The sequence below is a fragment of the Eptesicus fuscus genome, chromosome 24 (genome assembly GCF_027574615.1).
Source record: "Eptesicus fuscus isolate TK198812 chromosome 24, DD_ASM_mEF_20220401, whole genome shotgun sequence".
NCBI classification, from domain to species: Eukaryota; Metazoa; Chordata; class Mammalia; order Chiroptera; family Vespertilionidae; genus Eptesicus; species Eptesicus fuscus.
Window position 1 is genome coordinate 3,523,143 of NC_072496.1, and position 11,795 is coordinate 3,534,937.

Below are 11,795 nucleotides of genomic sequence, written 5' to 3' on the forward strand. Positions count from 1 at the left end.
AAGTTGCCTGTTAATTCAGTCTCCTTCGGACACATGCTCCCACAGACCCTTCATTTCCCCCCGGGGGTGGAGCGCTGTGGCCGGCGAGGGGCCCCCCAGCACAGGGTCGGAGGAGATGGGAGGTGGGGTGCAGGGGGGCGCTGGGAACCGGAGGGAACTCGGGCTTCTCGCCCACGTGGGCGCAGAGAGGCGGGAGGGGGGCGCGGACAGGAGCCGGGGTGTCCCTCTCGGGCGTTGGGGAGCAACCTGCTCGGGACAGCGCGGCTCCAGCAGGCGCCACACCTCGGGCGCCGCTCGCGGGGAGGGGCGGTTCCCGGCGCGGGGGTTCGGAGTCCGGGGAACCGGCGCCCCAGTCCCCCGCCCGCCCGCCCGCCGGGCTGGCACCGCCTCCGGAGCGGGTGCAGCGTCCCGGCGCGCCGGCGGGGGGCGCTGTGGGCTCGGCGCCGGGACCAGCCGCCGGCCGGACCCGCCTCCTTTCCCTCCGCGCCCGCCCCCCGCGCGTGGCGTCGCCGGAAAGCCGGGAGGAGACAGCGCGCCCCGGCTCCACGGCGCGCGGCCCGCAGTCCTCCGATCGCGCGGGCAGAGCCGGCGGCGCCGGCCGAGCGCAGAGCCGCACTCCCCGGGGCTCCCTTTGTCTGGGCGCCGCGCGGCCTGGGACCGCGGCTCTCGGGGCCGGGGACGCGCCCGCGGCGGCCCGGTGACAGCGCCTCCCCGCCGGAGGGAGGCTCCGGGACGGAGGGGCGGTTTGCGCCCGGCCCTGCTCGCCCGCGCCGGCACCTCCACGAGCGCGGACCGATGCCCCCGCAGCAGGGGGACCCCGCGTTCCCCGGCCGCTGCTGCGAGGCGCCGCCGGTGCCTCCGCGCCGGGAGCGCGGGGGGCGCGGGGGGCGCGGGCCGGGGGCGCCGGGGGGCCGGGGGCGCGCGGGCGGCGCCGAGGGCCGCGGCATCAAGTGCGTGCTGGTCGGCGACGGCGCGGTGGGCAAGACCAGCCTGGTGGTGAGCTACACCACCAACGGGTACCCCACCGAGTACATCCCCACCGCCTTCGACAACTTCTCGGGTGAGCCGGCGGCGGGGGGCGCGCGGGGAGGCGCGGGGGGCGCGCGGGGAGGTGCGGGGGGCGCGCGCGGGGAGGGGCGGGGGCGCCGTCCGCGGGCGCGGTGCTGACCGACCCGGTGGGCCCGGAGGAGGGAGATCGGGGCTGGGGATCGCGGGGACCCGGGGCGGCTGCAGGACCCCGGGCCCGGCTCCGGCCAGGGACCCAGGGATCGGACACCGTGCGGAGTGCGGGACACACCGTCCCCGAGCCTCGGGGGACCCCGCGAGCGGGGAGAGAGAATGGGGAAGCCTAAACGCGGAGCCCGCGGCGGGGGTGGGGACGGGGGGGGGGAGCGCGAGCCTGGGGGTGACCGAGGAACGGGGAGCCCCCCGGGGGAGCCAACAGGTCGAGCGCAGGTTGCCCGGTCGGTTTGCGGCGCCGGGAAGTTGCGTGGCGGCAGGTCGACGTGGCCGGCGCCGCGGGTCCCCGGGAAGGGGGCGCGCAGGTGCCATTACCTGTGGCCTCGTGCCCGCCCTTCCCTCCCTCCCTCCCTCCCTCCCTCCGGGCGGCTCCTCTCGCCGGGGCATCTCCGCTTCAAAGGGCCGCGGAGAGGGCGGAGAAGGAGTGGGTTTGGTGGCAGGAGACCTAGCGGGCCTGGCGGAGGCTGAGGTTGGGGTTAAGCCGGAGGATAAACAGGATTTCTTTCTCTTTGAGGCGCCCCCACCTCCCCTGCCCCGGCCGCCCCCACTCCCACCGCCCCCACCGGCTGTTTGTGACTCTGAGGATCATACCCTTCACGGTCTCTGGAAGCTGCCGAAGCTCCTATGAACCGGGCGCTATGTCACTTGGTTTGGTAGATGCAAAGATAAAGGGATCCTTTACCTTGATTTTTCAGGTCTTTTTGCAATTTAGGGGAAAGTGGTAATCCACGGAAACTAGTGGGAAACACTCTCTCGGTTTGTTTGTTTTAAAATGCTTCTCCATCTCTGTTTTTTAAAAAATATATTTTATTGATTTTTTTTACAGAGAGGAAGGGAGAGGGATAGAGAGTTAGAAACATCGATGAGAGAGAAACATCCACCAGCTGCCTCCTGCACGCCCCCCACTGGGGATGTGCCCGCAACCAAGGTCACATGCCCTTGACCGGAATCGAACCTGGGACCCTTCAGTCCGCAGGCCGACGCTCTATCCACTGAGCCACACCGGTCAGGGCGCTTCTCTACCTCTTAAAAAGTCATGATTGGCAAGCGCTGGCTCTCCTCCGTCCCAGATGTGCCCTGGATACACTGTGCTAGGCCCCTGGTTTTCCCACCTGCCCCCCTGAATGGCATTGTCGTCTTCCCCTTTTGTGTCGGTTCCACGGACTGATCTCCGGATTTATGAACAATGTAGAAAGTTATGTTGAGCCAGAACAGGGTGCCCAGTTCCCGTAGAACCTTCCAGGCCGCTCCCCCAGGGACCCCACTCTGTGGCCAGGTGGGCACGCTGTCTCTCCCTTCTCTTTTTGGAGCCCCACCCCCACCCCCGGAGCCGGCCCGGAGAGGCCAGCCGTGCCCCCTCTGATAAACAGGACAGCGCGGGCAGCCAGCGTCCGCACACGTTCCCAAAACAAGCTACGGTGTCATGATAGACCCGGCCGTTTCGGGCCGTTTCCCCGGGGAAAACAGTCCTTTGTGAGGCTGCGAGGCTGGTTTCCCCTTACCCTCCCGTGTTGCTTCTAGATCTTTGGGAACGAGTGTGGCCGGAAGATAAATCTTGGGGGAGCAGCAGCGGGAAAGTGCAGGCCTCTCTGGGGTGCCACCGAAGGCTCGGGGGCGGGCGGAGGGTTGCCCCGTCGGTGGCAGTGGATGGAATTGTCACCCCTGGAGGGGGGTTTACAAAAATGCCTTGTGGCCCGGCCCGCGTGGCTCAGTGGTTGAGCATCAACCTGTGAACCAGGAGGAGGTCAGGGTTCGATTCCCGGTCAGGGCACATGCCGGGGTTGCAGGCTCCATCCCCAGTGGGGCGGGGGGGGGGGGGGCGTGTAGGAGGCAGCAAATTTTATATATATATATTTTTTTTTTTTTAAACTAGAGGCCCGGTGCATGAAATTCATGCATGGGTAGGGTCCCTAGGACTGGCTGGCGATCAGGGCCGATCAGGTTCCCTGCCTCCCACCTCCCCGCCTCCCCGCCTCCTCCTTCCCTCACCACCTGTGCACTGCCGCCATAGCCACTAGGTCGCCCACCACATTCCGTGCCGCCCCCTGGTGGTCAGCGCTCATCCTAGCAAGTGATCGAACTCCCGTTCTCCCGGTCGAACTCCCGAGGGGACACGTGGCACGTTAGCCTTTTATATATATAGAAGATGCCTTGTGGGCCCCTTGTTTTAGGCAAGTCTTTCATGGATTGGGGGGGCCCAGGACAGGGGCCGCAGGGTCCGAGTGAGGATGGTGGGGCAGGCCAACACGGTGATTCTTGGGCACGTGCTGAAGAGACGACCCCTGCCCATCGTTCTGGCCTTGTCTTTCAGCTGTGGTGTCCGTGGACGGGCGGCCCGTGAGACTCCAGCTCTGTGACACGGCGGGACAGGTCAGTATCACATCCTGATTCCGTGCTGGGACAGGAAACGGCTCCCTGTCGGCCTCCCAGCAGCCTCCCTGCGTCATTGGGTAACTCTGCACCCGCAGGCCGTCGCCCCACCCCTGCCGCGGGCCCCTCTCCGAGGCGGGCGTGCGGGAAATCTCTGCACCCGTAAAACGGGGTGTGGCCAGCTGTGGGTGGGCAGGACAGGGCGGGGGGGGGGGGGCGGACAGCAGGGTCAAGAACAGTTCTTACCTCACAGGAGTTTCTGATCTTGTTTACTTTCTGGTTTTTATGGGGGGGGCGGGGAAATTGCTTTGTAATCATTTCTCACAGTGAGTTGGTCGTATCTTATAATCTGTGTGTTAGAGATGGTGAGGGCATGTCCTGACGAGAAGGTGGGGTTGATGTCCGTCCGTGTCCCTGTGTCCCTTTCTAAGCTGGGGCTCGACTCCCCAGGGCCACTTCTGTCCTTGGAGGCAGGGGTGCGGGGGTGGGAGCTGGCCGGCGCTGCGGGGGGAGGGCTGGACTGGAACGCGGTCTCTCGAATCGTGAACATGTATTCCCGTTTGAGGGCCCGGCTCTCGGATGAGGCAGCCGGGGGAGTGACGGGGAGGATACAGGGGAGAGGACATCGCCCAGAGCTCAGGGGCTCATCATCACTCAGCCCCCCCTGGGCACGGCTCTCAAGCCACCGAAGTTTCTGTTCTCTTTATTTCCTTTTAAATATATGTTTATCGACGTCAGAGAGGAAGGGAGGATTGAGAAAGAGAGAGAAACATCCGTGATGAGAGAGAATCATGGGTCGGCTGCCTCCTGCACGCCCCACACTGGGGATGGAGCCCGCAACCCGGGCCTGTGCCCTGACCGGGAATCGAACCGTGACCTCCCGGTTCCTAGGTCGACGCTCAACCACTGAGCCACACCGGCCGGGCTCTGTTCTCTTTAGAGCCCAGCGTGCCATCTTTTGAGTTTGCCGGAATGACCGTTAATCAGGACTCCATAGCCAGCACTTGCCAGCTTTAGGGAAAGCGGGGGGGGGGGGGGGGGGGGGGGGGGGGGGGGGGGGGGAGAACCGCTGTGTAGGCAGGGAGAAGTGCTTCCTTCGCTTGCTTTCTGAAGTGTTGCCACGTGACCGTTTGCTTTTAAGAAGAAGTTGTGCCGGCAGGCGTGGCTCCGTGGTCAACCTATGAACCAGGAGGTCGCAGTTCGATTCCCGGTCAGGGCCCAGGCCCGGGTTGCGGGCTCAATCCCCAGTGGGGGGCGTGCAGGAGGCAGCCGATCTGTGATTCTCTCTCACCACTAGTGTTTCTGTTTCTCTCTCCCTCTCACGTCCTCTCTGACATCAATAAAAATATATATTTTTTTAAAAGAAAATAAATAAAAGAGAACCACGTGAATCATTAGAGAAATATTTTCATGCAAGACCTTTATGTTTAGAGAATAAAGGGGTTGGGTGCTAAGTTGCGAGGTTTTGGGGGTATTCAGAATGGATTCGTCCGGTCACCCAGCAGTGTTTTCGTTGAGATTGTTAAATTTCTTACCTGATGTCCTTGTTAGTGAAGTGTACCTGGTTATGTCCTGAAGGAGGGTACTTACTGATGATTTGTAGAAAACCAAGTGTAAAAACTGGGAAATATACACAGCTGGGAAGATGGACTCTGTTGTTTCCTGTTCCCCGAGTATCAGTTAGTATTGTTGTTGTTTTTTTTAATATATTTTATTGATTTTTTACAGAGAGGAAGGGAGAGGGATAGAGAGTTTGAAACATCGATGAGAGAGAAACATTGGTCAGCTGCCTCCTGCACACCTCCTACCGGGGATGTGCCCGCAACCAAGGTACATGCCCTTGACCAGAATCGAACCTGGGACCCTTCAATCTGCAGGCCGACGCTCTATCCACTGAGCCACACCGGTCAGGGCAGTTAGTATTGGTTTTGATGATTGGCAAAGCTGGCCAAAGCGATCGCCCTTTTCTCCCCACCTGCTCCGGAGCTGATCGACTGACTACCTTTTAAGGGACTTGTTTTGACTCCTGTCATAGTCACTTAGTGCTGACTCAGCCAATGGAACGCCCCTCCTCCGGGCAGTTCCCAGGATTGCCTGGTGGATGTCCAGTGAGTGACTCAGCCATCTCCGTTCCCAGCTCCAGCAGAGAGAGCACAGGCAGCCATGCCCTGGGGCCCCACAGCAGGTTTCCTGCCGAAGCTCAGAGCAAGAATCCAGCTCTCCCGGCGGGAGAAATCACCAAGAAATCGCTCCTTGCGCCCGTGGCTTTTCTCGCTGGGGAGGCGAGGTGAGCACCGAAGATGTCAAAAGGAGGTTCCAACGCCGGACTCTCAGTCTTCCTCGAGTGAAAACGGATCCGACACCGAGGACTTTGGGGAGGCGTGCCTGTGGCATCCGAGAAAGGGCGGGAGGCGGGGGAGGGGGAGCTGCTGCAAGAAGACTGGTCCGTGGTAGCCCTGCCAAGAGGAGCTGAAAAGCCTCCAGCCTGTGGACCCAGGAGGCGCGTGCAAAAGCCTTTCTACCAAAGAATTAAATAAATAATCAGATGGCAGCTGGACGGACCTACCGCCCGGCTGCCTGCCTGGCCGGCCCGGCCCCTGAACCAGATCCTCCCCACAGAGCCCAAGGCGTAGGGACCGCCGGGCTGCCGGGCACATCGCCTAGAGGGCTCGTCCCCCCTTGGCCTCGCCGCACACACGTGCGTTGCATTTCTTTCAGCAAAATATCTCGGGTTTCTGGTCCGGCGATGAGCGGGAGGGTTTTTTCTTTCTGCTCGGCTTCCCGCATCCCTGCGCCAGAACCTCCAGCAGTTCGGGGAGCCGGATCTCCAACGCCCGCCCTGTCGCGGGCCCCGGGCCCTGAGCTAGCCTCTCTTTTTACCGGTAATGCAACCCCCGACGCCAGGGCACGGCCCAGGGCGAGGGCCTTCCAAGAAGCCAGTGCAGGCGCCCCCAGGGAGCTGACCTCACACCGGCTGCCGGTTTCACGCTTCTCCTTCGGGGCGTCGGAGAACAGAGGGAAGTTTCATCCGTTGAACTCCAGAGCCGGGCCGTGGTCTACACCTGGCCGAGTTTCTGTGTTGATTCCTTTCAGCGCAAAGCCGGCGCCGAGAAACCCAAGTCATTCTTCCTGACTTTCGCTCACAGGAGACTGGCCAGGGGCCAGGGGCATTCTGAGATGCCCCCCGTCACTCCCGATCACGTTAGCCGGCCGGCGTTAATGCCGTCAGACGGTGGTCACCCGGCGATGGACATGGAGAGCCCGGACGAAGGGAAGGGCGTTCACCTGAGACACACTCGGGGTTTCCTGTATTCCTGGGAAGATGGATGCGGAGTCATGTGCAATGTGAATGGTCGTGTGTCAATAATCGGAGCTTGGCAGTTCGTCACAAAACCCTGGGTGGCACGGAACCTTTCCTGGCCCCGGGAAATCATCTGTCACGTGACACCTGAGGATGCTCGGCGGCCACAGACAGAAATGGTAAACAGGAACGAGACGACGTCAATATCTTCCTACGAGAGAGTCGAGTGAAAGCTTTCGAGTAGCTGGATATAGTGCCACGGGGGGCTGTCGGGTGTGAGATATAGAAATATCCTGACTCAGAGATGACCTACACTAATAAAAGTGAAAGATGCAAATTGACCGTACCTCTGCGTGCCCACCAGCCAATCAGGAGTGGTATGCAAATTAACCCAACAAAGATGGCCGGTTAATTTGCATACGCAGGTGCGGAGTGAAGACTGAAGACGACTGAAGATTGAAGAGGCTTGGCTTCTCCGCTGCGGCCGGAGCGAAGGCCTGGGTCCCGGGTGCCGGAGGAAAACCGGTGCAACGGGCCTCTAGTCTTTCTATAATAACCGAGGCCAGGCCTGACTGTGCCCAGCCACCCCCTGGCCCTGCACGGTGCCTGGTGTCCAGTATGGGCCTGTGAAGTGGGCGGCTGCAGAAGCACGAGGGCTGCTTCACGTAACCACCTCTAACTTACGCCGTCCCCGTCTCTGTGCCTTCAGGGTAGGTGGGTGTACCCTTCCTCTGCTCCTCTATCTCCCCCAAAGCGCCCTGCACGGAGGCCTCTGGTGGTCAGAGAGGCAGGGGCAAAGGAAGTAAGAGAAAGGGAAGGAAGGGTGGAAAAGCGGTGATAAAGCAGGAAGAAAGGGCTATAATGAGCAAGAATGAGAATGCATTAACCAGTGTTGTGTATGACATTGAGCGGCTCCGGTTTGTTTGTTTTTCATTGATGTCAGAGAGGAAGGGAAAAGGGAGAGAGAGAGAGAGAAACATCCACGATGAGAGAGAATCAGGGATCGGCTGACTCCCGCACGCCCCACACTGGGGATGGAGCCCACAACCCGGGCCTGTGCCCTGACCGGGAATCGAACTGTGACCTCCTGGTTCATAGGCCGACGCTCACCCACTGAGCCACGCCAGCCAGGTGAGGCATCGGTTCTTTGAGTTGGGGAGAGAGTGGCCTCACAGGTCCTCAGCTTCCATGCTGGGTCTGATGAGCTTCACTTTCTGTGCTGTATGTGTCCTGGTGCCCGCAGTGCGGGTGGCATGAAATGGGCATGGCTCACAGGAGGGTGCGCAGGAGGGTGGGCAGGGCTGGACTCGTAAAGAAAGGAGCTGTGCCCTGGCCGGTTTTGCTCAGTGGATAGAGCGTTGGCCTGCAGACTCAAGGGTCCTGGGTTCGATTCCGGTCAAGGGCATGTACCTTGGTTGCGGGCATATCCCCAGTGGGGAGTGTGCAGGAGGCAGCTGATCGATGTTTCTAACTCTCTATCCCTCTCCCTTCCTCTCTGTGAAAAAAATCAATAAAGTATATTTTTTAAAAATTCTTACATTTCTCTAAAAGATGGAGTTTAAAAGGAAAAGAAAGGAGCTGTGTTGATGGACGTTGGTCAGTGGGAGACTTGGGGGTCAATCAGCATGGGTGCTGTCTGCATTCTAGAGGGGAAGCTGTTACTCTCACCTGAAGGCTAAGGTCCATTGTATTTCTAAACTCCACCAGTTTACGGACTTTTTCTGTGGTCAGTGACCAGGAGGTCACGGGCGTCGATGAAAACGTTGACCGCATTTGGCAGATTCCGTGCGTCCAGAGTGCGGGCCCCACTTAGGGGAGCCGCAGGGCCCTTCCTTAGACCCGGGCCCTTCTTTCCATAACCGGTGGGTTTTCTATTCCCTGCCAGACCCTTTCAAGAACAATGGGAAGGTGCCCGGCCGGCGTGGCTCAGGGGTTGAGCATCAGCCTGTGAACCAGGAGGTCATGGTTCGATTCCCGGTCAGGGCACAGGCCCGGGTTGCGGGCTCCATCCCCAGTATGGGGCGTGCAGGAGGCAGCCGATCCATGATTCTCTCTCATCACTGATGTTTCTGTCTCTCTCTCCTTCTCCCTTCATCTCTGAAATATATATATATATATTTTTTTTTTAATTATTAAATGTAAAGGTGGTCTTTCTGTGGATGAGATGGACTTAAAAAATAACTCTGGGTGGCCCTATCCGGTTTGACTCAATGGATAGAGCGTTGGCCTGCGGACTGAAGGGTCCCAGGTTCAATTCTGGTCAAGGGCACATGCCAGGTTGCGGGCTCGATCCCCAGTAGGGGACGTGCAGGAGGCAGCCAATCCATGATTCTCTCTCATTGATGTTTCTATCTCCCTCCTCCCTTCTTCTCTGAAATCAATATATACATATATATGTAAAGGTGGTCTTTCTGTGGATGAGATGGACTTAAAAAATAACTCTGGGTGGCCCTATCCGGTTTGACTCAGTGGATAGAGCATCAGCCTGCGGACTGAAGGGTCCCAGGTTCAATTCCGGTCAAGGGCACATGCCCGGGTTGCGGGCTCCATCCCCAGTGGGGGGCGTGCAGGAGGCAGCCGATTCACGATTCTCTCTCCTCATGGATGTTTCACTCTCCCTCTCCCTCTCCCTCCCTCTCCCTCTCCCTCCCTCTCTCTGAAATCAACACAAATATATATATTTTTTAAAAAAATAACCGATGACTTTGTTGCAGGACGAGTTCGACAGGCTGCGGCCTCTGTGCTACACCAGCGCGGACATCTTCCTGCTGTGCTTCAGCGTGGTGAGCCCCTCCTCCTTCCAGAACGTGACCGAGAAGTGGGTGCCCGAGATCCGGCGCCACTGCCCCAAGGCCCCCGTCATCCTCGTGGGCACGCAGTCGGACCTCCGGGAGGACGTCAAGGTCCTCATCGAGCTGGACAAGTGCCAGGAGAAGCCGGTGCCCGAGGAGGCGGCCAGGCTGTGCGCCGAGGGGGTCAAGGCCGCCTCCTACATCGAGTGCTCGGCCTTGACTCAGAAAAACCTCAAGGAGGTCTTCGACGCGGCCATCGTGGCCGGCATCCAGTACTCGGACACGCAGCAGCAGCCGCCGCCGCCGCCCAGGAAACCCAAAAGCAGGACTCCGGACAAAATGCGAACCCTCTCCAAGTCCTGGTGGAAGAAGTACTGCTGCTTCGTATGATGCTGGCGGGCGCCCCGGGAGGACTGCGGGGGGGCGGGGGGGGGGGAGCGATGCGAGAAGCTTCATCAGCGGCAAGGACTCCGTGCGTGCGCGCCCTCGAGGAGGCCGCCTCCCTCTGTGTCCCCCTCCCGCCGCTGACTTCCCTCCCGTGTGTCTGAGCTTAGGGATGAGACTCGTCTGCCTCGCCTTTCGGAAGTAACTGAAGCAGTTGTTCAAGCCTTTTTTGGAAATGTAGAGCTCTAGCCCATGGCTTTGATTTCTATCTGATATTAAAGAGACACCTCGGACCTGGGGGTCGCGAGTGAAATGTTGCTGCATTGTAGTGTACGGAAGGAAGTGGGGGCTGGGGGCTGGCGGTCCCCCGATAGAGGGCTGCTCCAGGCACCGGGTGGGGTAGGCACCGACTGGCTATGGCGAGGACGACTCCGTAGTTTTTATACTTTTTTCAAGGAGCAAAAAGCAGGGAGACAAAATGAGAGTCCGCTGCTTACTGTGCTCCTGATCGGGTGCTGGGGGTTTGAAAACACCCAACGCAGCCATCCCACTAACGATAGCACCGTGCAGACCAAACGGGGGAAATGGGTTAGTGGGGTTTTCCATGCTTCGACCATTATTATATACACCTGAAATGTAGTTGTTGTAACTGAAATATAGACCTGGGCCTGGTTTTGCAAAGCCCTAAGCGGAGAATGCCTTTTTTAAAATATATATATATTTTTTTGTGTTGATTTCAGAGAGGAAGGGAGAGGGAGAGAGAGAGACATCCATGATGAGAGAGAATCATGGATCGGCTGCCTCCTGCACGCCCGACACTGGGGATCGAGCCCACAACCCTGGGCATGTGCCCTGACCGGGAATCGAACCTGGGACCTCTTGGTTCACGGGCTGATTCTCAACCCACTGAGCCACACCAGCTGGGCTGTCTGAATTGTTCGTAGACTTCCATGCTTAAGCTGTCCCATCCGCAGGGGTGTGAGCAAATGTTTGTGGGACACAAGATGTCCTCTGATTCCTTGAGTCAGCCAAAATGTACATGGCACACACACACACACGTATGTATGTATGTGTGTATGTTTGTCTGTATGGCTGTATTTGCTGCTGATTCAGGCTTGTAAACAGGGAATGGGAAAAAGCGTGGGCACCAAAGCGGATCAAAGGAGGCGTGGGTTCCTCTTCCTGTTAACACTTTTGGGGACAATCAGATTTCCTCTGGAGTGCACCCCAGACACGATCGGAACACATTCCTGGGACCGTCTGCAAACAAAGCATGAGCCTCTTTCAAAACCTGTTTTGAAATCTGTGCAACCAACCGCTTCGATCCGCAGTCTTTCAGGGAAATGACAGCCAAGGGCTGTGCCGGGGGGCGGGGCGGGGGGGGTGGGGGAGCAGGGGTTTCCGGGGTGACCACCAGGAGCAGAGTGGGTGCGGGGGCCACAGCCCCTGGCTCAGCTGGCCCTCACTTTCAGGCATTGAGCCAACCACATGTTTGTGAAACCCCCCCATTCTCCAAGGTGGCAGTTTTCGGGGCTTCATTTCCCGGAGGATGAAATGGACCATCGGGAGGAGGAGGGTCGTCTTACTCGATGGCGCCCAGGCTTCTGAGATGCTTTCAAACGCGGGCCTCGGGCACTGAGTCGGGACGAAGCCGGGTCACCGAAGCCAACTGAGTGGGAGAAGCCAGCGGAGAGGAGAGTCTTACCTGT

The 11,795-nt window shown here is 59.4% G+C and overlaps 1 protein-coding gene across 1 annotated transcript; it reads left to right on the plus strand.

The window, feature by feature from the left end:
* Positions 1-485: 485 nt before the first annotated feature.
* RHOU (ras homolog family member U) lies at positions 486-10,399 on the plus strand. The gene is made up of 3 exons (XM_054712934.1): positions 486-1,060; positions 3,551-3,609; positions 9,625-10,399. The coding sequence occupies exons 1-3, from the start codon at positions 796-798 to the stop codon at positions 10,090-10,092; spliced, it is 792 nt and encodes a 263-aa protein (XP_054568909.1). The 5' UTR covers positions 486-795; the 3' UTR covers positions 10,093-10,399.
* The last annotated feature ends 1,396 nt before the right edge of the window (positions 10,400-11,795 follow it).